This window comes from Lissotriton helveticus, chromosome 10, assembly GCF_964261635.1.
Source record: "Lissotriton helveticus chromosome 10, aLisHel1.1, whole genome shotgun sequence".
Taxonomy (NCBI): domain Eukaryota; kingdom Metazoa; phylum Chordata; class Amphibia; order Caudata; family Salamandridae; genus Lissotriton; species Lissotriton helveticus.
In genome coordinates, this window is record NC_136071.1 from 917946835 (window position 1) to 917974640 (window position 27806).

At 50.5% G+C, this 27806-nt stretch overlaps 1 protein-coding gene across 1 annotated transcript in view; it reads left to right on the top strand.

The window, feature by feature from the left end:
- ST8SIA6 (ST8 alpha-N-acetyl-neuraminide alpha-2,8-sialyltransferase 6) overlaps positions 1-27806 on the top strand; it is a 478017-nt gene that overhangs the window by 270481 nt on the left and 179730 nt on the right. Inside the window, exon 3 of the mRNA XM_078663574.1 lies at positions 7209-7301. Coding sequence (XP_078519700.1) covers positions 7209-7301 — 93 coding nt within the window. The remainder of the gene's footprint in view (positions 1-7208; positions 7302-27806) is intronic.

The following is a 27806-nucleotide window of genomic DNA, read 5'->3' on the forward strand; positions in this document are numbered from 1 at the left end:
ACGCGGCCTCGTGCTGCAGTGCCCCAAGATGGCGGCCGGTTCGATGTCGTGGTGTGGATGGTGACCCGGGCCAGCTGGGTCCGGGGCTGGTGTCTTGTAGTGGAAGGATTGCAGGGTACTTCGGGTGGTCGTTTAGGGACTCTGGCTGGGGATGCAGGGAGAGCCAGGGTCCAGGTCCTACTGCGGGGAGGGGGGGCAGCCCGACCATGCGGCCTGTCCAACATGCGTCCCCCCCAGCTGAAGGCGGGGAGAGTCAGCCATCTTCCTGGGGACTCTCCTCGCTGAGGCGGAAAAAGCGTGACAGGCCGTCGGCGTTGGCGTGGTCCTGGCCTGGACGATGTTCCACCGTGAAGTCCATCCCCTGCATGGAGATGGACCAGCGCAACAGCTTCGGGTTTTCCCCCCGCATTTGCATCAGCCATTGCAGGGGTCGGTGGTCTGTTTGCACCCGGAAGTGGGTGCCGAAGAGGTATGGCCGGAGCTTCTTGAGTGCCCAGACTACGGCGAAGGCCTCTCTCTCAATGGTGCTCCAGCGCTGTTCTCGGGGCAAGAGGCGTCTGCTGATGAAGACCACCGGATGGTCGACCCCTTCGGCGTTGAGTTGGGAGAGGACGGCCCCCACACCATGATCGGAGGCGTCCGTCTGCACAATGAATTCCCGGCTGTAGTCGGGAGCCTGGAGCACGGGGGCCGTGCACATGGCGGTCTTTAGTTTCTCGAAGGCCGATTGGCAGTCCAGGGTCCAGTTGACGGTTTTGGGGCCCTTTTTGGAGGTGAGCTCTGTGAGGGGCCCCACGATGCTGCCATAGTCCTTCACGAACCGCCGGTAGTATCCGGTGAGCCCCAGGAAGGCCCGGACCTCCGTTTGGGTCGTAGGGGGTTGCCAGGCCTGGATGGCAGCAATCTTGAGTTGGAGAGGAGCCACTAGCCCGCTTCCCACTTGGTGTCCCAGGTAGGTCACGGACCCTTGGCCAACCTGGCACTTGCTGGCCTTGATGGTGAGCCCGGCTTGCTGGAGGGCGTGTAGAACCTCCCGCAGGTGGCGGAGGTGGTCGGTCCACTGGTGGCTGTACACAGCAATGTCGTCCAGGTAGGCGGCGCTGAAGTCTTCCAGGCCCGCCAGTACCTGGTTTACCAGCCGTTGGAACGTGGCCGGGGCGTTTTTCATGCCGAAGGGCATGACTTTAAAGTGGTAGTGCCCGTCTGGGGTAGAGAAGGCGGATCGTTCTTGGGCCCGAGGGGTGAGGCCGATCTGCCAGTAGCCCGCTGTTAGGTCGAAGATGCTCAGGTAGCGGGCGGCCCCCATCCGGTCAATTAGCTCGTCGGCCCGGGGGATGGGATGAGCGTCGGTCCTGGTAACTGCATTCAGCCCCCGATAGTCCACGCAGAACCGGAGCTCAGGGGCAACGCCCGGGGCGGCCGCCTTGGGAACCAGGACGACTGGGCTTGCCCAGGGGCTGTCTGAGGGTTCGATCACTCCCAGGGTCAGCATTTTGGACACCTCGGTCTGGATGCAGGCTCGTACCCGGTCTGGTACGCGGTATGCCCGGTGTCGGATAGGAGGGCTGTCCCCGGTGTCCACATCGTGGAGGCACCAGGGGGTGACTCCGGGGGTGAGGGAGAACAGGGAGGCGAACCGCCTCAGGAGCGTTTGGCAGTCTTGGCGTTGCTCCGGGGACAGGGCCTCGGAGAGCTGGACCCCTTCCACTGAGCCATCCTGCTCGAAGGCCCTCAGTAAGTCCGGAAGGGGTTCGGAGTCTTCTTCTGTCCCATTATCGGTAGCCATCAGGAGGCTGAGCTCGGATCGCACAAAATGGGGTTTTAGCCTGTTGGCATGGAGGACCCGTAGGGGGTTCCGGGCAGTCTCCATGTCGATTAAATAGGTGACGGGCCCTTTGCGTTCGATTACCTTGAAGGGCCCGGACCATCGGTCTTGGAGTGCACAGGGTTCAACCGGGGACATCACCCAGACCTGTTGTCCCGGTTCGAACTCAATGGAGGACGCGTGCTGATCGTACCACCTCTTCATGTCCTCCTGACTGGCCTCGAGATTGGCTTTGGCGGTGTCTCGGAACTGCCGGGTCTGGTTGCGGAGAGCCAGGAGGTACCTGTAGATGTCCGGGGGAGTTTTCTGGGGAGGCTGCTCCCAACCTTCCTTGACTAGGCTGAGGGGGCCCCGGACGGGGTGCCCGTACAGGAGTTCAAATGGGCTGAAGCCGAGGGACTTCTGCGGGACCTCCCGATAGGCAAACAGGAGGCAGGGAAGTAGCACGTCCCACTGGCGTCGAAGGGGTTCTTCTAGGCCCATAATCATCCCCTTGAGGGTGCGGTTGAACCTCTCGACCAGTCCGTTTCCTTGCGGGTGATAGGGGGTCGTGAATTTGTAGGTGACCCCGCATTGTTGCCAAAGAGACTTCATATATCTGGAGATAAAGTTCGTGCCCCTGTCACTGACGACCTCCCGGGGGAACCCCACCCGGGAGAAGATCCCCATCAGGGCCCGGCCCACCACGGGGGCCGTCACCGTCCGAAGAGGGATGGCCTCGGGATAGCGAGTGGCGTGGTCTACGAGGACCAGGATGAACCGGTGTCCTTGGGCTGTTCGAGGGTCGAGGGGCCCCACAATGTCTATTCCCACTCGTTCAAACGGGGTGGTGACGACAGGAAAGGGTTGCAATGGTGCTTTGATTTTTCGGCCACTTTTTCCGCTGGCCTGGCAGGTGGGGCAGGCCTTGCAGTGGTTGGTGACATCCTTTCGCATGTGGGGCCAGAAAAAATGGGTCACCAGGCGGTCGTAGGTTTTATCCTGCCCCAGGTGTCCGGCAAGGGGGACATCGTGGGCTAAGTTCAGGAGGAAGTCTCGGAAGCGAAGGGGCACCACCAGCACCCGACTGGCCCCTAGTTCCGCCACTTTCTGCTCGCTGTAGAGCAGGTCTTGGTCCCAGTAGATCCAGTGGGCCCCCGAGGTATCCCCGGTGCTCTGGGCCAGGGCTTGCTGCCGGAGTCCTTCGAGAGAGGGACAGGTTTTCTGTTCGGCCCGGAATTGTTCCTGCGTGGGGCCTCCCTCCTGCCGCCATTGTGCCAGGTCAGGGACGTCCCGAAGCTGGTCGGATCCTTCTTCGGTTTGGGTCAATGGACTGGCTCCTGGGGCGGCCTCCTCTGGGATGAGCGCGGGAGGAGGTTCTGGCCACTCGGGCTCTTCTGGGCTGGGGACCGCGCGGGCGGTCATGGACCGGGTCGTGACGCAGACCCATTCGGGGAGGCCAAGCATCCCCAGGTGCTCCCTCCGTTCGACAGCTGCCCATGGAGAGCTTTCAAGGTCGTTTCCTAGGAGGCAGTCCACGGGGGCATCATCGCGGACAGTTACTTTTAACATCCCTGTTACTCCTCCCCACTCGAAGGGGACGCAGGCCATGTGGCATAGGCTTTCGGAGTTGTCGGCTGATCCGACAGGGCAAAGAATGTTCGGCAAGATTTGGTCGGGAGTGACGAGGTGGCGTCGGACCGCCGTTACACTGGCCCCGGTGTCGCGGAGGGCTTCCGCCCGGCGGCCATTAATGTTGACCCATTGACCGTACTTCTGGGTGTTGGCGGGAAGGGGGGCCCGCGGAATCATGTCTCTCTCCCCTAAGCAGACCAGTGCCATGGCGGCGGGCGCCCATTCAGAGGGATCGGTCTCGTACTCTTCTTGGTCTTCCGGGATTAGTTCTTCCCCTAGGGCCGCCGCTGCAACTTGGCGGGGGGTAGTGTTCGGATTCTTTGGGCAGTCGGGATCACTGGCGTAGTGGCCGGGTCGCTGGCACCTGTGGCACGTAATGTTGGCCCGGAAACCGGCCCGGACGGCAGGGCTTCCTCGGCCAACCGGGGTCGAGGGGTTTCTGGGGGGTGACGAGGGGCCGGGGTCTCTCCCCCGACCCTGACTCCCTCCTCCCCCTCGGGGGCGATACGGTCTGGATAATTCGCTGGGTGCGTTCCGGCCAACTCGGGTGCTTTCCCACCGGTCGGCTTCGACGGCGAGTTGTCGAGGGTCGGTTAGCTTACTGTCCAGGAGGTGTTGCCGGAGCTCCACGAAGCAGTTGTTCGACAGGTGTTCCCATACGATAAGGTCAAAGAGTTGTTCGTAGGTGGTTACTTTGTTGCCCTTGATCCACCCCTCGAAGGCTCGGCTAAAAAAGTTCACGTACTCCACCCAAGTTGTACCCGGAATCCGTTTGCAGTCGCGGAACCGTTGGCGGTACATCTCAGGTGTGAGCCCGTATCGAGTGAGGAGGGCGGCCTTCATGTGGTCGTAGGAGGTCATCAGCTGGTCCGGGAGTTGCAGCAGGGCGTCCCGCCCTTCGTTGACAAACCTCCCCCATAATCCGGCTCCCCAATCGCTTCGGGGAATCCGGTGGGAGGTCATTGCCACCTCATAGGCTTTAAACCACTGCTGTATATCATCGTTCTTGTGGTATTCCCGGATGACATCTTTGGGGATGTGAACCTTGGGTTCGGTCGAGGCAGACGGGGTCGGTCGTTCGGGGAGCCCGAGGTCTTTATTCTGTTTCTGGATCTCCAGTGCTTTGAGATCGCGCTCATGTTCGTACTCTAGTTTCTTTTCCTCTAGCTCTCTCTGTCTTTGCTTGTCTTCTCGCTCTTCCTTGAGCCGTAAGTGTTCCAGGGTTATTTTTTGTTCGGCCAGCTTGAGTTCTCCATCCAAGCGAAGTCGGGCTAGTTCTAATTCGTGGAGTCTGGTTTTTTCTCTTTCTCGGATCTCTTCCAGGGAGAGACCCGCTCTTTCTTTAGTTGGTGCGGGGCTCGTTTCGGTCGTTTGTGTTCGGGGTACGGCCGTACCCGTTTCCGCCCAGGCTTCTAGGGCTCGTTTGAAGTCTTCCTTCGTACTCAGACCCGTGGTTGGGAGACCAAGTTCCATGCAATATTGCTTCAGTTCTCGGTGGTTGTAGTCTTCCAATTTTTCCATCTGGAATTTCTCCGTTGTTCCGCTCTCTGTTGTCATGGTGGTCGTGTGTCGTGGGTCGGGTGACTTTCTGTACGATTATGCGTAGGTTCGGATCCCGTCGCTGGCCACCAATGTTAGACGGGGACCCTGAGGGTCGGCCGGATACTGAGGGAGAGATCCCCGAGGGGGACCGTCTCCGGTGATCGTACAGACAAGTTACCTCCCTCCCCACAAACAGGCACCACACCAAGTCGAGTTCAATGCTTTATATAAGGTTCTTAAGGCAAGGATATCAGCGATACAGGATATCTCGGACCCGGGGGTCCTCTCACTTCTAGTCTCTGTAGGGAAAGGGGGTAGCGGGACAGTCTTGGTACCGGATCGGTACAGGTAGTGGTAAGGGGCGAGCTCACAATCCTCGAGCTGGAGGGTCTGTGGATCGGGCCGCGGCAGCGCCAGCAGGCCAAGATGGTAGTCTCACAAGGCAGAGGGCCGCGGCAGCGCCAGCAGGCCAAGTCGATGGTTTCACGAGGCAGAGGGCCGCGGCAGCGCCAGCAGGCCAAGATGTTAGTCTCACAAGGCAGAGGGCCGCGGCAGCGCCAGCAGGCCAAGTCGATGGTTTCACGAGGCAGAGGGCCGCGGCAGCGCCAGCAGGCCAAGATGGTTTCACTAGGCAGAGGGCCGCGGCAGCGCCAGCAGGCCAAGACGATGGTTTCACGAGGCAGAGGGCCGCGGCAGCGCCAGCAGGCCAAGATGGGTTCACGAGGCAGAGGGCCGCGGCAGCGCCAGCAGGCCAGTCACGGATGAGTTCTTCTCGGGTCTCTCGACTCCAGGATACAACTGCCTTCCTGGTCTGGCACTGCCCCAGTTATAGGTCTGGTCCCCTTTGATGTCCGGACCCTCGCGCCTGGGGGCCGGGAGGTCCGGGATGAGGGAGTCCAGACACCCAGCAGGGGGGTGGAGCCAGCGCCCAGGGCGGCCGGGGGTGATCGACACCTGGCGGAGGGGAGCCGTTGACGATTCCTTCTCCCATTGATTTGCCAAGTGGTCACTCTGCCTCCTGGGGGGAGGTTGGTGCCCCGATGTCGGGGCCGGCCGGGCCCAGGGTTAGGGTCGAGTTGAGGCCACGCGGCCTCGTGCTGCAGTGCCCCAAGATGGCGGCCGGTTCGATGTCGTGGTGTGGATGGTGACCCGGGCCAGCTGGGTCCGGGGCTGGTGTCTTGTAGTGGAAGGATTGCAGGGTACTTCGGGTGGTCGTTTAGGGACTCTGGCTGGGGATGCAGGGAGAGCCAGGGTCCAGGTCCTACTGCGGGGAGGGGGGGCAGCCCGACCATGCGGCCTGTCCAACAGTGGGTTAAGTGACTGCCCATTCCTTTTATCAGCTGAAGTTCACAAGTTGATAGCCTTGAAAAGTTGACTCAGTCCTTCTTCCTCCAGAGGTTAATACATTGAGAACCCTTACATTTAATATAGTACCACTGTTAATTTACGTGCAACATAACTGCTGACTTGAGATAGCCAGTTATTTATAAAAACAAATTGGCGTTATTAAGGTTGGACTCCTCTGGATACATTGTAATAGGTTTCAACTAACTGTTTACCCTGAGATTCAGATCTGCTCAGCACATACCTAAATAATATATAATGTGTATCACCAGATTAGCATCTGCAAAACACAAAATTATTCCAGAAACAATAAACAATCCTCCAAAGAAAGTATACAAAGTGCCAAAGTTTTTATGAAACAGCTTATTTTCTTCTTTATTTAATGTTTTGATGGACGTTCATTCATTTAAAATACAGTGCAAATATTATAGCCATCATTGCCATCTGGCAATGATGGCTATCATTTTTGCACTGTAAATGAGGATTGTTTATTGTTTCTGGAATAATTTTGTGTTTTGCAGATGCTAATCTGGTGATACACATTATATAGTATTTAGGTATGTGCTGAGCAGATCGGAATCTTGTGTTTTTGGTCATTCAAAATTTGAGGGAACTACGGAGGTCAGGTTCCCAGCTCTTGCACTACCATAATTGTTCAACTCCATACAAATATACTAGTACCAGTGCATGATCTTAGTGCCTTGACCTTTTCTTTTGTGCAAAATATAACTGTTTAACCTGCTCTGTCTGCGGAACCTCCCCTCGCCAGCAGAGTAGTAAATAGGATAACTAGTGTATCTTCTGGAGGTATATGCAGCCTTTAACGTCCTGGTGAACACAGTGCATATAAAATATTTAAGTGAACTTTGCTTTTCTTTTTTAGCATACGAACAAATGGACGGAGTACCCCTGCTGGAAAAACATTATTATGCAAAGAAATGCAAGACAGATTCTTATCCACTGCTTTAAGAAAAAGGTAAATGTAGTTACACTCTTTGCAGTGTTTTAGTTACTTTCACGTAACTGTTCTCCTGAGCTACTCACCTGAGCCATCAGCCTGTTTTACCTGATGTACTTCATAATAATAGCTGTGTGGATGGAACCACGAAACTGTTTACACTACATATCTACTGATTTGCAGTTATTAATATTATGAGTGTGAGCTTAGATGCAACTTGATATACACATAGGGAAAGGGAAGTGTTTAGTTAAAGGAGACTGGGCAGGTAGAGGAAAACATATAACCTTGGAGAATCCAAAAGTGTAGGTGTTGAATGATGCATATAGAGGGGAAGCAGCACTACAAGTGATGCTGAATTATCACTCCTGTTTATTTCTATCGAGCCATCATTCCTCCAAGAAAGTAAACAGGTGACCTGAGCATCAAAGAAAGAAGGTATGATATCCTGCATTTATATATTGAAAGGTGTGTTACCAGCCCTGCCCAGCCAGTGCCCGTGCTCTGACTCATTAGAATGTTGGAGTCTGATGATGCCTCGGAATGTTGGGACTGAGAGAGGCAGAGTGACAGTTTGTCATGGGCTGAGCAGCTGACAAGCAGCTCCTGGTGGGGCTCTGATCTACAAAATATCCACTTGATGTACTGAACTTTACTACCTGTTATCTTTATGAATAAAACATCTTGGATTACAACCTTCCTGATTGGACCTTCATCACTACATATTTTGGCGAAGAGTTGACAAACCTACAGCTACAAGCAGATCCTTGGTACCTGACAAACAAAAGGACCTAGAGATGGCGAAATTTACGGAAACACCAGGGGCAACTACCATAATCCAAAATATGTAGTGAGGAAGGTCCACTCAGGAAGGTTGTAATCCAAGATGTTTTATTCATAAAGATAACAGGTAGTAAAGTTCAGAACATCAAGTGGATATGTTGTAGATCAGAGCCCCACCAGGAGCTGCCTGTCAGCTGCTCAGCCCATGACCAAACTGTCACTCTGCCTCTCTCAGTCCCAACATTTTGAGGCATCATCAGACTCCAACATTCTAATGAGTCAGAGCACAGGCACTGGCTGGGCAGGGCTGGTAACACACCTTACAATATATATGCAGGATACTACAGAAGGTCACTGGCTTCAGATGTTTCTCACCGCATGTATCCTTGGCAAAGCAGGCCTTACCACAAACCATCTTCATCATGCAGTCCTTACCACCCAGGTAAGAACCACACAGGTCCTTTATGCTACTTTTGCAAAATGGGACTTTGCCACGCAGGTGAGTTAATATAATTTTTATGAATGACATAAAATAAGCAAGGGATTCTAGTGTTCCGGGATGGGTAATGGTAAGGGGTATTAGGGTTTTTTAGCGTTCAGTGATAGGTAAGGGTAGTGGGTAGTAAGAGCTTTTGAGGTTTCAGTGATGGGTGGGGGTTATCGGTCGTAGGGATTCATGGAAGGGTAAGGGGCAGTAAGCGGAATTTGGGGTCCAGGTAGGGGTAAGATTAATTGGTAGTAGGGAGTTTTTAGCATTCAGCGATAAGTAAGTGTAAGCAGTAGGAAAGGATTTCTAAGGTAAAGGGATGGTTAAGGGGTAGGAATGAGTTTTCAGGTTTGGGAGATTAATAAGAATAAGAAGTAATAAGGGGTTTTTAGGGTTGTAGGATGGATAAATTAAAAGGGGAGTAAGAGATATTCAGCATTCAGGGAGGATAAGAGGTAATGGGTAGTAAGTTTTTTTTAGGAATCCGGGGTGGTTATGGGTAAGGAGTAGTAAAGGTTTTTAGGGGGTCAGAGATGGGATGGAGTAAGGTTTAGAAATGGAATTTAAATTTTTAGTGATGATAGCGGTAAGGGATAGTTAGGCGCTTTTAGGGTTCAGAAATAGTTATGCTAAGGGGTAGTAAGGGACATTTAGTGTTCAGGGATGGGTATGTGTTAGGGGTGTTTAGGTTTTAGAGGTAGGTAAGACCTAGTAAAATGTTTTTAGAGTTATTGGTTGGGTAAGGGGTAGTAAGTGTTTAGTGTTTGGGAATGAATACGGGTAAAAGGTATTAAGGGGGTTTGAGTTTTCAGGGATAGGTAAGAGTAAGGGTTAGTAAGAGGCTTTGGAGATATAGGGGTGGATAAGGGGTGCTCATGCCTTTAAGGTTCCAGAGGTGGATAGTGGTAAAGGGAGGGTCAAGGTCTTACAAAATGGTGTTTGTAGCGAAATAGCCCCCCAAAAAATAAAAAGCTAAAAGCATGTTTTTTTTTTATAGGGAGGTTACAGTGGAAGCTACACCCCCAAAAAAGAATTTGAAATATATATATATATATATATATATATATATATATATATATATATATTATTTTTTTTGTTGGGCAAAATACACCAGACACCAAAATCACGAGGTCTTTATTTTGATGGCCGAACACGGCTAAAGATGACTGGCCAAATCTAAAAGAAATGGGTTTGGTACCACCATAGTGAGGGAATATTCTTGTCACCCTGTAATGTAGCATATGAGGATCCGCAGATGGAAATTAGGTGCACATAAGGGACAACTGATGGACAGTTTCCATTCTAAATATAGAAGATAAACTCACATTTGTCTAGAGGCCCTGAAGAAGCCATAAGTGGGCAAAACACGTTGGCTGCGCGGAAATCTTTTTCCTCAACTTCAAGATGATGTTTGAATAAAGAATTGCAAAAATGAAGAAAATCACCTCTCGATTCATCTATTTGTGAACAAATGGCAATTTGCTATAATTAATTTTCTGCTTAAAAATTTCCTTTCTGTTGTGTTTTAAAAATACTTGCACCATTTCTGGTTCAAATTGATGGCGAACCATTTTGAGGTGGGAAACAATTGATTTCCGTATTGAAACAAATATATTCACTGAAGAAACCATAGGTTTCAAGGACGTTATAGATAGAAATTAGCATGTAAAAAGACCTTAGAAATTTACTAAACAACTACAGGTTTCAGGGACGTTACAGTTAGTTGAACATTTCACTCGTACAAAACCAGAGAAATTTGCCCGTTATAGTTATTTGAGCTAACTATAACTCTGCTGATGACGTCACATATTACATCATTTATGACATGGTCATTGACATCACTGATGACATCACTGATGACATCTCAAATTACATCACTGATTACATTATCTAGTGAGTATGTGTTTCTGTAAAGTTTAAATATGTTTTATATATATATGCCAAGGTATATTGAAGAATGAGTGTTTGTATAAGCGTCTGAATTGATGATTTAGTAGGTGTGTGACTGACTGTATAGGTGAGTGATTAAACCTGCAAAAAACACAGTTGATGGACAGAATGTAGAACAATGTCTTACATTCACCCCAGTACAAAGATCTGGGCCTAAATCCATCGTTTTTTTTGCACTCCACACCACCCTAGGTCAGACAATGGCTATATGCAAATCAGCCTTGACCCTGTGCCTCATGGGAACAGTCCAGCCCGAACTACCAAGCCATGTCTTTCCTAGACCGGAATCAAGCATCCAAGGACCGGTTTCTGGCTATCAGCCTTCTTCAGCCTGGATAGCTTGACTCCAGTGGTGTGGAGAGCCTGGGACTCACGTCTGAGCATACCCAGCCCACTCGGGGTGAAAATTGCAAAAAACACAGTTGATGGACAGAATGAGTGATTAAACCTGTCTTACATGCATGCATTCAGCATGGGTTTGTTATTAAACTGTGTGAATGTCTGTATCAGTCTGTCAGTTGGTGTGAAAGTGGCTGCATGGGTTGGTGAATAGCTACATGAGTGTCCACATGGGTTATTGATTGGTTGTCTGAGTATCTGTATGTGTGCCTGAGTGTCTGTGTGGGTGGGTGGGGGTTGTGTGACTCTGTGCATAGATGTGTGAGTGGGTGATTCACTGGGTGTATGGGTTCAAGAGTGCATCTGTGAAGGGCTGTATGGGTGGGTGAGTGTGTGTATAGGTGTGTTGGTGAGTGAATGGATGTCTCAGTGGTACATGTGTGAGTAACAACATATGTAAAAGGGAGTGTATGTGAGTGTTGCAGTATATAAATGACTATATGTGAGGGTGAGAGATTGTGAGAGTGGCTGTATGGATGAGTGTGTGCTTGTATCAGTGATTGTATAAGAGAGTAAGTGTGTGTTAGTCTCTGTATGAATAAGTTAGGTTGTGTGTCTATAACTGTTTAGGTGAGAAAATGGGAGTGTGATTGATTTTTGCATGACTGACTAGCTGTATGAGTAACTCTATGGATGGGTGGTGTGTGAGTGTCTGTATAGGTGTTTGAGTGCATATGATAGTGTTTTATTGAAGAGTGGCTGCATGAATGAGTGACTGTATGAGTGAATGATTGGATGTATGTGTAGACCTAGGAATCAGTGAATGAGTATGTAGTAACTGGTATTGGTGTGTCTATGGTTTCAAAAATGGTAGTCTCTATTTTAGAGTGGGTGCATCAAAGGTTATATTAGGGTGTGAGGAGGTGCATCAGATTATCATGTGTATGATGTCATCAGTGATGTCATCATTGATGTCATTTGAGATGTCATCAGTGATGTCATCAGTGATGTTGCTGACCATGTCATGAATGATGTAATATGTGACATCATCAGCAGTGCATTGCGGGGTTGCGAGTTCTAGTTACCTCAACTAACTATAACAGGCAAATGTCTCTGGTTTTATACGGGTGAAATGTCCAACTAACTATAAAGTCCCTGAAACCAGTGATTTTTTCAGTGAAAGCTTTCAGTGAAGGTCCTCAGGACACAAGGGGACTTAAGTTCTTCACCCCACCAGCAGTGCTCCAAGAGGAGCTTTTATAGAGTGGTGTAAAAAGAGGAGTGGCCTCGTGCCACCTCTCAGCAATCCCACTGTGTGGGGCTTACTGGAGGTTCCCGTGCAGAGTAGTTCCTATATTCCCAATAGGCTCTGCGCATTGGAATAATATATCCTATAGATTAGACGTAGGACTGAGGTCAACTAGGTCTCTATCAAATATACTAAACTTAATTGTGAGTGTGCCATCTAGCTCAGAGGTCACTAGAAACTTTGTTGAATACACAAGAAAGGATTAGTCTCTGAAAACCACATAAACATGACAACTTTGTTTCCAAAGAATACGAATATATCTCTCAGAGTCGCGGAAACTATAGATAAGTATTTCACTCAGTCAATCGTGCATGCTTCGTTTCTACAGAGTTGCAGAGGAATAGTGAGACGGGCATTTTCAATAAAAAGGGTTTATTGAACAGTCTTCTTTCTCATGCAAGAGAGGTGTACTGCTACAATTGTTATGCAGACTGCAAAGTATAATGCGTACAGCGTAAACAGTAATATGAAACAATACTGTAAGAGCATTGTATGGTTTCTAGGCCATATAAAAATACATACATAAATAACATTGACTAAAATACTCAACCGGTGCTTCTCAAATTCGCCTACCCCAATGTACCTAACCTATGTCTAGTATGGGGGAAGAAGTAAGTATTGTGTAGCATAGGTTTAGTTTTTGCCAAGAATCTACTAAAGGTTTCTCTAGGTTCTAATCAGCTCCATACCTTGTTTAGAATGAAGGAGGTCTGGTATCTCTGTCTCGCGACTCGATTTTTCAACACCCTACAAGGGGAGCCAGAAACACTGGAGCTGGATTCTCGGCAGGCGAAGGGCAGCTTCCTGATCAGTGCATCAGCTGGAGAGTCGGCTTCCTCCTGCACTTGCTGTAGCGAGCTGCGTCGGGCAAGTAGGTCTTCGAACTGCTCCAAACCACCGTATCTTGCTAGAGCAAGTAAAGGTATATTTATACCTTGAAAGTGTTTAGGAATGCCATAGTTTAACGTAAAGTCGGGCATATGAACGTTAGGAAAGAACCACTAGGGAATAGTTGTTCTTTGTAAAGTAACAGAGTTCTTGGACAAATCAATATTCAAGCAAGGGGAAGTCCCTGACTGCTTAAGCTGGTTTTCCAAGAAGTCGCTGTGACGTTTGGTATGGGTGGAAGTAGCCATGCCTGCATTTGGGTAGCATGGACTATGCCTAAATAAGGGCTTGATTTTTAAGCCTTTATAAGGGCAATGTGAATTGTACCTATATAAAGGCATGAATCGGGAAAATTAACTCGGAGTTTAAATAACCACACAACACCTGCTGGCCTACTTGGCCCCAGGGACCCGCACTAGCAATGGGAAATTAATCCCCAATGCAGAGCTTGCCAGGAGGTGTGCTTGCAGAGTCATGCAAGGAGGGGGGGCGGGGCCTCTGGTGAGTTGACAGTCTCTTTTTATTTATTTTTGATTTTGTTATCTTATGGGTGACTGTATGAGTGAATGATTGGATGTATGTGTAGACCTAGGAATCAGTGAATGAGTATGTAGTAACTGGTATTGGTGTGTCTATGGTTTCAAAAATGGTAGTCTCTATTTTAGAGTGGGTGTATCAAAGGTTATATTAGGGTGTGAGGAGGTGCATCAGATTATCACGTGTATGATGTCATCAGTGATGTCATCATTGATGTCATTTGAGATGTCATCAGTGATGTCATCAGTGATGTTGCTGACCATGTCATGAATGATGTAATATGTGACATCATCAGCAGTGCATTGCGGGGTTGCGAGTTCTAGTTACCTCAACTAACTATAAAGCATGGTCTCCCTTCCCTGGACCACATCTAGCCAGCCTATACTTTTTAAAAAAATGTTTGGGAGGGGGGCCGTGTGGCCCCCTTCCTGACGCCAATTACAGCCCTGGGGCCTGGTCAGCCTTGTTGTTTTTTTTGGGCCCTCCAGATCCCAATTATGGCCCGGTGACCCCATCCCCGGAGGCATGGCCTCTTTAAAAAATATATATTTATAGGGAAGGGGGGCCACGCTTCCCCCCTCCCCAGGCCAATTTCAGCCCAGGGACCACATCCCCCAGGGCCGGCCCTTACATTGGGGACCGCAGGGGGAGCACTAATGCCTCCTGTGGTCCCAGCCTCCTGCAGGAGCCGGCATTGCTTTTGGACAAGGGGAGCTGCTAACATGCAGCTACCCTTGTCCAAAAGCAATTCTGCTTCACTTCATGGTGGGTTGCAGTCCCCAGGGCCATCGAGGGTTCCAGGAGGGGGGCCGCATGGCCCCCCTCGCAATGTATACATAGCCCCGGGAGGTGGTGGTCCCCTTGGGCAGCATCAGAGGGGGCAGGAGCCTTCCCACGCATTTTTCAAAGAAATTCGGGGGGGGGGGGAGGGGTTGTTCCCCAGGGCTTCGGGGGCCCAGGAGGCCCCCCACATAAATAATATGTGGGCCGCCGCTCCATAAATCATGAATGGCCCTGGGACATGGGCCACCCGGGGGGGCTTTAGAAAACACACTTTATTTTTTTTCAAATTTCAGCCGCAGTCACACCAGGTGCGCGAATCTGGCCGAAAATTCTAAAGAAATGCTTGTTTTGGCCCTGGGCATCTCTGTGGGACCCCCTGACCAGGTCTAGGGAGTCAGGGTGTTTTTATCCTGCCCTATTTTCTTCTTTTTTAATGTCTCTCTCACCTTTTCCCTTCTCCCTCTGTGCCAAGTCACAAGATGGCTGCCAACACGTCCTGTTTTGAAGTGTTAGCAGCCAATCAGAGCCATGCTTGTGCTCAGAAGGGCTCGCCAATCAGATCTCACAATCCTCAAATATCGATATCTTTACATCTTTAAATATCTCAAAAACTACTGAACTGATATACACCATTTAAAACAAAGTGTGCTTTCTGGACCAAGAGCTATCTCTCTGCCAATGTTGGTGTTATTCCGTTCAGTAGTTCAGGCTGTAGCCGTGTGTAAAGTTTCCTATGGAAATTAACATAGCGAAAACACGTTTTGGGACCCCCCTTTTTTCTTTGCCCCCACTTAACGTATCACCCCACAACTTTCAACACAGGAGCGGCCCGGAGTGAACAATTCATTTTGAAAAATTTGTGAAGATTTCTCAAACGGTGCAAAAGTTATTGGCAAATCAAAAAACACTTTTCCTATAGAAACAAGGTTCTAACTATAACTACCTACTGGCTACCGCCAATAGGTAATATATATATAGTATGAACTTAATTTAATCATGAGAATAATCATACATGATTTTGAACACAGCTGAACTTACCTGTTAAATAGCAAGTTTTTCTCTTACCTAGTGTTACACCTTTTACTTGGTTTAGTGTTTTAGCTTTTCAATGACTATGTAAGGATCAAGCACTATAAAGGGAAACTAAACTAAACTAGAATTAACTGTGCACAGTTCGCATTGAATCCTACACCAAGGGGTCTCTCAACCTGACTGCTAAAATGAGTTTGAATACTTTAATCAAGGATCATGAATCTCATGTTTATGTTTAGAAGAGGCCTTCTCTGGCTATGTGGTATGGTAAATAAATTACTGCCAAGAGTAATAAACTGAAATTTCAAGATATTGTAATACCTTTCTTAAATTCTGTTTCTTTAGCCTCAGCCCATCCACGATGTATAACGAGGACAAACTCATCTGCTGCAGAAGAGGGGTGCTTAACTTCAGGGTGTGGTACAGTCTTGTTTGCATGTTGCATATCATAGCTGTTTTGATTTATCAAGCAATGGTATTAATTAATAAGAAAGCCAAGAAGAAGAATAAACACTCCTACTCTAATCAGTAGTACTTATTTTTAGTGATGAGACTTAGAAATGCATCATTAATACAGTAGAAACAGTATTAGACCAATTCTTAGGCTCCTCAAGCACTCAGAGATTCTGGGCTTCCCTTCTAAGACACATTGATTGTTTTCTCTTGACCCCCAGGTGTTAGGCAGCTGTCAATGCTTATGGGGTCATTTAGATCCTGGCAGAGAGCTCATCGTTTTGCAAGATAGTGGATGCCGAGGGCTCCTCTCCCTTAGCGGAGAATCGCCTGGACAAACATATAGATCCCTGAAATGACGGTGGGGATATGAGTGCTTTTTGCCGCTCCACTGAAAACTCTGAGCTTTGCTGAGCAGTCTCCATGTTTATAGTTCCCACCAGAGAGTTTTATGTTTTCAAGAAGCAAACTTCCAATGTGATAGGACAGGATAGGATAAAAATGCATAAAGCGCACTAATACCCATGGGTGTCAAGGCGCCAGGCGGACGGAGAGAAAAAGAAAGGCACAGAACTGCCAACTATGTTGAAAAAGGCCATTTCTTCACCAGTTTTCTATACACAGGAAAAGATTCTGCATTAGAGATAGAGGGGTCAGGGTATTCCAGAGTGTTGCGGCCGCCACAGAGAAGGAGCGCCTGCCCCATCTGACACTATGGAATTTAGGAGAGATCAATTTTCACTGGGAAGAGGATCTCCGGGTCCTCCAGGGGGTGTACCATTGGAACATGGTTTTCAGCTGTGGCAAGTCTTTGCTGTGCAAGGTCTTATAGACCGTACAAAGGACTTTGAAGGAGATGCGCTTCCTGATGGGAAGCCAATACAGAGCACGGATCATCTCCCTCGCTGATTGATGCTTAGGAATTTTGAGGATCAGCCTGGCTGCCATGTTCTTGATGACCTGAAGCCTGTTCAGGGATGCTGAAGTACAAATGCATTGCAGTAATCAATTCAGAAAGTGACTAGTGCAATGATGCTGGGCCGGTGCAGTTCAGATGGAAAATACGGAAGCACCTTTTTTAGGGTTTTCAAGATGTAGAAACAAGTGCTAACAGTGTGACTGACCTAAGCATCGAAGGTCAGACCCTTGACAAAAGTGACCCCCAGGATTCTAACTGTCCTGACCACAGTCTGCCGGCCATCAGGTGGTCAACCAGATTGAATTCTGCAGACCAAAGACTAGCATCTCAGATTTATCTGCATTAATCTTCAGGGAATTGTTCTTCATCTAGCTAATAGTGCTTGCCATGCAGTGGTTAAATTTTTCTGCGACCAATTGCAAATCATTAGAGATGGAAATGCTTTGTGTGCTGTCCACATAGGAAATCACCTGGAAGCCAAAAGATCTCACCAACTCAGCCAGAGTGGTCATGTAAATTTTAAAGAGGGTGGGGCTCAGCGATGAGCCCTGGGGAACCCCACAAAGTAGTCGAAAAGCATTAGCTCTGAAACCTCCGCAGCTGATGATGTTCTTTCTCCACGTCATAAAGCAGTGGAGAAGCTGCAAGGCCTTTCCTGAAAGTCCCACTTCCTGCAAGCGTTGAACCATCCGTTTAAGATAAACAATATCGAAAGCAGCCGACAGATCAAGCATAATCAGCACCACCGATCCACCCTGATCTACCTGCATGCGGATGTTATCAGTGGCACCAATAACGGCGGACTTGGTGCTGTGATTGGTGCAGAAGCCGTTTTCAGACTGGTTTAAGATTTCATGCGATTCAACGTAATTTATCAACTCAGTGTTGATGAATTTCTCCAAGATTTTTGCGGTGCCGGGAGAAGTGAGATGGGGAGAAAGTACTTCAGTTCTGAGCGGTCAGCATTGGGTTTTTGAGGGTTGGTGTAACAATAGCCTCCTTCCATTTACCGGGTAGCTGCCGGATAGGACAATGTTGTAAAACACCCTACACAGGAAGACTGCAACAGGGTTGGGAACAAGCTTGAGTGTGAGGGGCTTACAGGGACCAGAAAGTAAGCCGGATTTAAGGCCCATAAGGATGTCATGGGTTTGGTGACAGTGATCTGTGGGAAGGCGTTAAGAGTGAAAGGAGCGGGGCGAGGAGCTTGCGGGCAGCGACGATGACCGCCTAATTCCCGAGCTCCGCCGGCATCGCTATTTATCCTTTCTTTATCCTCACTCAGAGCAGTGATTTCGACTCCCCTCCCGTTCTGCTGCCGGTCGGAAGGGCTCCTGATCTTGGCTGCCCGGCGACGGAGGCAAATTGGAGCTGCGTGGTGCGAGTGCGGTTCGGCGAAGATCGTGAGGTGGCAGGCCGCAGTCCGCGGTCCCCAGCAGACACTGTGCCCAGGCGACGTCACCGTGCGTGCGGCCGCGGGTGAAGGGTCGCTCCCGTGTCCCGCAAAACAGATCAGGAGCCGAGAATATTTCGGCGCACACGGCGGTTGCGGAATCGGACCTGCCTCAATGTCCCCCAAGCAAGGTTAGTCCACTCGGCGGGCGACTGAGAGGCCCTGGGAGGCGGAGGCAGTGCCGCAAAACTCGAGAAGGCGCCATTTTGGGTCCCGAGCGTGGCCGCAACGAAGACGCAAGACTGAGGAAGCTGGGAGCCGGGGTGCGATCCCAAGCTGCCGGTTGTTCCCGGCGCAGGGCGGCCGACTGAGTTGCCGGCTCTCAGATCGCCCTGAATAAGCTACGGGGTGACCCTATTCTCGAGCCCTCCACCCAAAGCCTGCAAAGGGGATACACCAAGCCTCCCCGGGGACACACTCCCCTGGGGCTACGTCCTACCCTGTGCTGGGCGTTGGTGGCACCGCGACTTAGCGGACGCCGTGATTGACTGGGGCCAGCACTCCGGAGCAGACAGAGACAACCTTTGAAGACGAACCCAACGCGCAGGAGGATCCTCGCACACCATAACAGGTCAGTTGGTGCGGGGCTGGTGCGGACATCTACCGTGTCGCCCAAACGGCCGGCCCGGGAGGATAACGGAGGATGCAGCGTTGGCCCTGGCTCAGTCCGGCTTCAGGAATCCACGCACTAACGTCCAGTGGGCCCCCTGGTGGATATACCTCTCCATTTGAGCTGCTCAGACGCCGACCACCCCGACACCATGGGGAAGGGGGATAAGACTCAAAGCCGACTCCGGTTTTCACAGCGGCGGGTCCCGGTGCAAAGCCCTCCTTCACAGCACAGGGAGGAATCACATCCCCAGGAGTCCCGCATGGAGGATGATGACCTCAAAACTATGCTTCGGTCCATGGAGAAGAGCCTACAGTCCAGCATCTCTGCGCTGGGCTCTAAGTTGGACGCCATGTCCTACAGAATGGACCGCATGGCTGAAAGACTTGACAAACATGCGGAAAAGCACGACATAGCGGAACGTAGGATCACGGAAGTTGAAGAGGCTCAGACGGAGTTGGATACGGCCCACAGGAGAGTGGAGAATCTGATGAGAACCCTTCCAGACAAGACCGAGGACCTGGAGGCGCGTTCCCGTCGCTGTAATCTCCGCATTACGGGCCTGCCGGAATCCACTCAGACAGGCAAGATGGAACTCTTCGTTGAGCGGCTGCTCACCACCCTCCTGGGAGAGGGGGTATTTTCGACAATGTTCGTGGTGGAACGTGCACATGGATCCCTTGGTCCACAACCGAAGCCGGGGCTGCCCCCTCGCCCAATTATAGCGAAACTGCTCAACTATAGGGACAGAGATACGGCTCTAAGGTTGGCACGGGCCAAAGCGGATCTACAATACGAAGGCTCCGCGATCTCCATATTCCCGGATTTCACGGCTCGAGTTCAGGAAGCACGTAAACACTTTGCTCCACACAAGAAACGCCTCAGGGAACTGGGACTAGATTACGCGATGCTGTATCCTGCCAAATTACGGGTCAACAGACAGGGCCGTTCGCACATCTTCACCGACCCTACAGAATTACAGAAGGCACTGAAGAACTGGTCTAAGGAGAGGAGGGACGGCAACACCAACCAGCAGGCAGACAAAGACAAGAGCCAACTGGATGAACAGGAGTGACCTGGGGTTTGGTACTATACGGGGCGGCAGACACCAGACGCCGCTGTGCTCCCCAGTCGCTCCATGGAGATGGTGAGGACTAGGCAACCCACCTCACGGACAGACTGATCTATCGCAGATAAGTGGAAGCGGGGTTACTGGGGCGTTGCACCTGTTAACTGGTAGTAATTGTGGTTAGAAAGTGGGGTTGCCTCATGACACTGTGTACTCTTTTCTCACTCCTCTGGGTTGGGGGTTAGCTGCCACCTCTGGGATGGGAGGGGGACGACGGTCTCCCGGGGAGATGTTCAATGCTATGTTTACAACTGCTCTGTTTGTAATGATGGTGGTGCATGGCGGGGGGGGTGGGGCCTAGACTTTGCAAATGGAGATAGTAGAGATGCAGACTCTGTCTAGCGACCTTGGCCCCCTTGTGCTTTGCTCTGTTGGAGTAGTAGTCAACTGGTTTCATGGTTTTGCGCCAGGGTGGGATGGGTGGGAAGGGGACCTGCACGGCCAAGTTGGGGAGGGTCTGCTGTGGGAGGGGGGTGGTTGTTCTGGGGATGTTTTGTTGCTCTGATGTCTTTATTGCCCGCTAGCGGGGACAGCGCTGGTTTTATGCTCAATGTTACTCTGTATGACCACACCACTCTTCTGATGTCCCTATCACACACATGGTGGACTGCTCCATTTGGCCCATCTTCCCCAGATTACCGCTGTGCTCACAGCACCTCACTGTGTCTCCTTCTAAGGTGGCCACAACTCACTCTATGGCACTCGAGCCATACCTTAAGGCATTGCTGGGACACTTACATTGATGGCAGACAACACCACTGATACTCTAAAAACTTTGACTTGGAATGTGAGGGGTCTCAACGACTATCGGAAGCTCAGAAAGGTCTTAAATTATCTACGTAGACAGCACATCGATCTCGCACTACTACAGGAATCCCACCTCCCTCTCACGAGCAAAATGCTTTCAGCTAAGGGGTTGGAAGGTTGCAGTGTAGCGGCAGGGTTCACAACACACTCAAGGGGGGTGGTCACATGGGTCAATCCACAATCTAAACTGAAACTAACGGCACTTGAGACAGATCTAGAGGGTCGCTATTTAATCGCCAGATGTATTGGTAAGGGGCATGACCTTTTAGTGGTTAATGTCTATGGTCCTAACTATGACTCCCCTGACTTTTATGCCACGCTAGCTCAGCGCTGCAGGACTTACAATTACACTAGAATGCTTTGGGGGGGGGGGGTGATCTCAATTTGGTGTTTGACCCGGAGTTGGACAGATCAACGGGGCCGCCCGACGCCCATCAGCAGCTGCCCAGTCAATGCAGGCTGAACTTGTAAAATTAGATCTTCTGGATGTCTGGAGAAGCCGACATCCCCTGAGAGGTGGGTATACCCATTACTCGGCCACACCAGAATCGACTATTGGCTAGCTTCCCAGGTGCTTGCTCACAGCATTAGGGAGTGCATAGTACTTCCGCGCACTCTCTCAGACCACTCTCCGCTGCTTCTGACTCTGGAAACACCTTTACGAAGGATTCCTTCATTTACATGGAGCTTCCCCCCATATGCACTGCTGGATGAGGTTTTCAGAGGTGAGCTGGCGGATGAGATTGATAACTTTTTTGAGACCAATGTCGGGACTGTCGAAAGTTTTCAAACAGTGTGGGAAGCCTTTAAAGTTTTCATTCGTGGGATCGCCATGTCCAAACATTCCAGCGTCCTTAAGTCAATCAGACGGCGGTTGAAACATTTGGAAGCGCGACTGTCGGCCCTGGAAGCTCGACAGCGAAATGAGCCAGATGGAGACACTGCTACGCAGATTAAACTCCTAATTACGGAATACAATGAGGAGGCTGACAGGGAGGTGCAGCACATGGGTAAATATGCTACCGCCCGCACCTATGGCGAGGGGGAGCGACCTGGCTCCCTTCTAGCTCGGCTTCTACGAAACGAAAGACGCCAACAGGTGATAGGCGAGCTGGTTTCGGAATCGGGGGGGGGGGTCATTACAGACGACTCGGAGATAATCGCGGAATTCCGGAATTTCTGTTCGGGCCTTTATAAGTCCCGTTCCTCTGGGGTTGAGGAGGAAATTGACGATTATTTAAGTTACATTAATATGCCTCTACTGTCTAACTCCCAGAGAGAATTCCTCATGATGCCCATCCAGAAGGAGGAAATCTCCGATGCACTGGAGGGGATGCGGTCCGGGAGTGCCCCTGGCGCAGAAGGGCTAACAGTAGGCTTCTATAAGGCCTTCAAGGACAAACTGGTGCCGCTTTTATCCACTCTCTTTGATGACATCTGTGAGGAGGGAAGTATGCCTGGTTCCATGAGGGAGGCCTTACTTATAACGCTTCTGAAACCTGGGAAGCCCCCTAATGAATGCGGCTCCTACAGGCCCCTCTCCCTTATAAATGTTGATGCCAAACTGTACACTAAGGTATTGGCAACGCGCTTGGCTCTACTTGCCCAGGAGCTGGTTGCTCCGGAACAGGCTGGCTTTATTCCCAGCAGGAACCTCACATATAACATCCGCACTATCTTAGGAACCATGCAACACGTGCGACAGGGAAACAAAGCTCTAGCGGTTTTCCTCGACATGGAGAAAGCCTTCGACTCCATGGAATGGCCCTTCATGATCAGAGTGCTCCGTAAGCTAGGACTGGGAGAACCATTCCTCCAGATGATAGGTGCCCTGTATTACAAACCCAGGGCCAGATTGCGAATGGGGGACCGGGTCACGGACGCCTTTGATATAGGTAGAGGTACCAGGCAGGGCTGCCCTCTCTCGCCCCTGCTATATGCTCTGGTAGCGGAGCCATTAGCATGCGCACTCCGTGAATACCACCGGAATGAAGGTATTAGCTTCCCCACCTACAAGATCTGTCTTTCTACATACGCGGACGACACCTTGTTGTATGTCCGGGACCCGGAGGTTAACCTTTCCCCAGTGTTGCGTGAGGTGGTTCGGTTCGGAGTTCTTTCAGGACTGAAAGTGAATTGGAACAAATCGGTGGCATTCCCGTTAACACCTGTTACACTGCAATTTGGTATGGAATATCCTTTGCAGTGGACTTCGGAACCGATCAGATATCTGGGGATTCAGCTCCATCCAGATCCCGACGTGTTGGTGCGGGAAAATTATGGCGTTGCATACACTAGGTTAGTGGAGGATGTAGATAGGTGGTGCAAACTACCTCTATCCCTCATGGGCCGTATCGCCATTATGAAAATGGTCGTGTTGCCCAGGTTTCAGTTCTTGTTCAATAACTTCCAGGTGGTCCTATCTAAGGCCTTTTTTGCAACCTTGACGCAGGCGCTCATTAGGCTTGTTTGGGGTGGTAAACAACCCAGAGTCCAATGGAAAGTCCTTATGCTCCCATATGAATTGGGAGGGCTGGGTGCTCCGGACATGGAGCGTTACTACCGAGTCGCCCAGGTAGCACACCTGCACACATGGATACACGGGGACCACAACGCTCCACACGTTATTTTAGAACGTTTGTTCACGGACCCATTGCCCCCGCCGGCTACGGTGTTCCAACCCCCCGACCGCCGCATAGGCCTACTGGACTCGATTACATCTACCAACCATGCATGGCACGCGTTGTTGAAGGAGCAGGGATGCGAGCTACTGTACTCCCCTCTTGTCCCGATAGAATGGGCGGTGTGGCTTGCCCCACTGGGCGACAAAGAGGTCACGCGTGCTTTACATAAATTGGGTATCTTGAATCTGGGTGATCTATTCCGGAACGGAGTGGTCAAGACCTGGGAGCAAGTCGTGTCGGTGGATGGGATAAACACGCTTCTGCTGCGCTTTCAGTTCCACAGGGTCCGCACTGCGTTGCTGGAACTTTTGGGCCCAGACCTGGCTGAACCCCCGGAAATTCCGGAACTTACATATGTGATTAAATCATCATCGTCCCGCAAATTAATAACGCATTTATTTAAAATAAGGGCGCAACACAGGGTAAACCAACCACCCTCGAAGGCTAGACTGGCATGGCAGTGCCACCTGCAGCTACAGATTGATGATGCAATGTGGAATTATTGCTGTCAAAACATGAGGAAACTGTCTCTTAATGGCAGACACAGGCTGATACATTTTAAATATTTGCAACAAGTGTATTATACCCCAGAACGTTTACACAGATACGGCCTTCGACAATCTGACGAATGTGAGCGTTGTCATGCCTATGTAGCAGACTTTATGCACATGGCATGGAACTGCCCCGGTGTTAATACATTTTGGAAAGAAGTCTTTTCGGAATTGAGCCTGATACTGGGTACGGACCTCCCTGCTGACCCCGCACTGGCTTTGCTGGGATACTCCAAGACGCTCCCATTAGTAATACGGCGTCTGAGGGATATGGGCCTACTGATTGCTCGCCGAGTTGTCGCCATATGCTGGATGAGAGGCCCCCTGCCGACCACACGCAGATGGGCCAGGGATATGCTTTACTAAAGCACCCAATCGCAAACTGATAGTGAGCTCCTTCCACCTGGGAATAGGCCTAAAAACTTTTGGGGTCTGTTCCAAACATATTTACACACCAAGGACGCTGCAGAAACGGAACAGTATGGGACAGACGATAGTCAGGATACACTAGATGAGTTAGTTGGTCCGACCGATTAAGCTCTCACCTACGCTGGGAGCATCCCCCGGGGAGGGGGTGGAATCAGGACTCAACCCACCCGGGACACATGGCGAGATCCGAGGGTCGTGAGTCTTGCTACATATATTTACACCTGGGGGTTCCGTGGTTATAGAGGATTGTACAGATGGTCTTGTTATAGTGGTAGAGTTGGGCGGGGGCCGGACTTGAGTGTGGGAGGACTCCTTACAGATATAGTGGGGCTTATACACTGCATAATTCTATAGGGCAAACGGTAGCTGTTAGCGGGCAGTTAACATGTTGTGGGGGGGTGGTTGGATATAGTTCATATTTAGTTTAGCGGGAAGGGACTCAACAGGTCTATCTCATAGCTGTGCAGCCGCAAAGATGTTCTATGACAAAGAGACTGCCCTCGTTCTTCTGAGGCAAGGCTTGGTGGAGGGTTCCGTTGCAGCATTGGACTTGGAACTAACTGCAAGTTATTTTCCTGCACGCCGCCGGACCCCTGGGCTGTCGGCTTACTGGCTGTGTTTGATCCGTTCTGATAACTTGACTTTGCTGCTCATGATTTGCTGCCGGCCTTCTGGGTTGTAGACTGATAGCTGTGAGAAATGTGTAATACCTTAATAAAGTTTTTTTTGAAAAATAAAAAAAATTAAAAAAAAGAGTGAAAGGAGCATACTTTCAATGGTTCAGAATGACCTCCTCAACACCAGGTTCTTCAATTTCCATATGACCGAGCTCCTGAAAGATTTTAAGGACCTTGTCATGGAAATAAGTGACTATTCTGTCACACAAGTCTTGAGAGGGGGACAATGACTGTGTCCCTGGTGGCTCAGATATTTCGTTAATAACCTTGAATGGCTTGCTAGAGGAATTGTCTGCTGCGATGATCTTTTTGGTGAGGAAGTGGGATATGGCTTGGAAGATGGTGAGTTTGTACTTCTGTAGCAGAGATTTCTGCTTGGCTCTTTCCCTAGCACAAGGGTCCTTGTGCCATCTACGTTCTTGGCAATGGCACTCCCTTCTGAGGGATCTAAGTTCTTCTGAGAACCATGGCACCGCTGATTTGGCTCTTCTGAAGATGCAGTTTTTAAAAGGGGCAGCAGGGTCAAGGGCCTCAATAATCCAACTGCGGAAGCCCTCCGCCATGGGAGGGAATGGGCTGTGCCTCCTAGCACCGGCTGAGGCCAAGGTAGCCTCTCATTTGGGGGCTGAAAGCTTGTTCAGTCCACTACAGCGAATGTACCTAGGGATGGTCCTTGCCTTCGCAGTGTTGGGAAGTGTAGGACAGACTTTGAACTTAATCAGCCAATGGTCCACCCAACTAAGGGGCTTAACATTCTCGATCACTAAATTATCATTATTGGTTAAAATGCCGTCTAAGGTGTGACTGGCGGTGTGGGTGTGGGATTGACCAAGTTTTGCTGCGTGAATCTTTCTGGATTGACTATGCTGTGCATATTCCGCAATCTGGTGTTTGGGTCTGGAATCGTAGTCTTTTTTCTCTTTTTTTTTTTTTTTTCGTAGCCCAGGTGGGCGTCGACGTCCCACCATTTGGTGTACCTTCGCTGACGTCGGAATGCTTCCGGCGGAAGCTCCCACCCTTGGGCGCCATCTTCAGATTCTTTTTTTCACCGTTGGGTCTGGATCGTCGCGTGAAGCTCCAGAAGTTTTGGAGGAGAAAAGGAGGAAATACAACAACTCTTCGACAGTAAAGGCTGGAGAAGATTGGGAGAAGACCATCAGAGAGGAGACGACGAAGAAAGGGAAGAACCTCGAGATCTTCAACGTCCTTTGGGGAATGCGCACACATGGGGCCCCCTGAGCGCTGGGATGTACAAGACACCCTTTAAATTCTGCAGAAACTGCCAAGAAACTACCACCACAAGTTCGTGCAGAAGGACCAGCACCCGGTCTGCAACCTCTGCCTGCCAACGGACCACGAGAGCAAAGACTGCAACGCCTGCTCCGTCTTCAAGCCGAAGACACTCCGGGTTCGAGAGGCAGAGGATAGCTCACCACACGATGCAGGGCAAAGGCCAGGCTCCGACGCTTTACGAACTGGGCCTCTCCACCGACGACGAGGACAACATCGCCGAGGGTCCAGATGACTTCACGGTCGCAGAGACCGATAAGAAAACGTCTGACAAGGTAGGAGAGTCTACGACCCTGAAAAACTCGACAGGGCCTCGAAAGCCTGAGGCAGACTCTCGAAAGTCAGAGTCCAGAGCCTCGAAAGGAGCACCGGCACCGAAAACTTCGACGACCGAAGCTGCATCCTTCGAAAAAGAGCCCAGCGAATCCTTCGAGAAGGACTCCCGGGCGCCGAAGACCGGCGAAAAGCCAAGGTCATCGAAGCAAGCCCCCGGAAAAGGGTCTTCGACTTCGAAGGAAAAGGAGCCGAAAAAAGATTCGACGTCAATGACGCCGTCAAAGAGGGCAGCCGAAACGCTCGACGACGAGCAGGCAGCACAGTTGGAGAGGAAGAAAAGAAGGCTTGAGGCCGAGATGGAGAACATCCTTCAGAGAAAGAAAGACTTCGATGAAAAGATGAAAAGTTACAAGATCCCCTCGAAGCCAGCGACGGCCGTCGCTGAGGTGCAGGAGCACGAGGAGTTCGACGTCGAAGAGCCGCCGAAAACTCCGGAGCCCTCGGAACACGAAGAGGAAGAGGACCTCTATTACACAGAAGGGGAATATTGGGAGCAACAGTCAAGCTACGGCTCAGGATCCTTGACGGCCCAAGACCCGGAATGCCTGGACATCGAAGCCGAAAACCCGGAGAAGGCTGTGGAGACATACCCCTCGAGGCCTTCGCCGCCGGATGACATTGGGGCATACAATGAGGTTGTCAGGAAGGCAGCAGCAGCTTATGGGTTTAAGCTGGAAGAGGAAAAGCCTAAAGCAGATTTCCTGCTGGAAACATTGCTCCCCACGCAGACAAGAAGCCAGTTCCTGCCCATGATGAAAAGTATCACAGACCAGGGGAAGGAAGCGTTCAAAGACCCGGCTACATGCAGATCAGTCACGCCGAGGACGGAGAAGAAGTACAAATTCTCCTCCCAGGACCCTGCTTACATCAAGGGGACCGTCACAGCAGATTCAATAATCGCTGCAACGGCTCGAAGAAGGACCAACGTCCCAACAACATCTGGGCCATCACCTGACAAGGAGAGCAGGAGGATGGACCTGACCGGCAGAAAAATAGAGAGGAACGCCGCAACGCACTGGCAGATGGCTAACTCCAACGCCCTCCTGAATAGGCATCAATACCAGCATTGGGATGAGA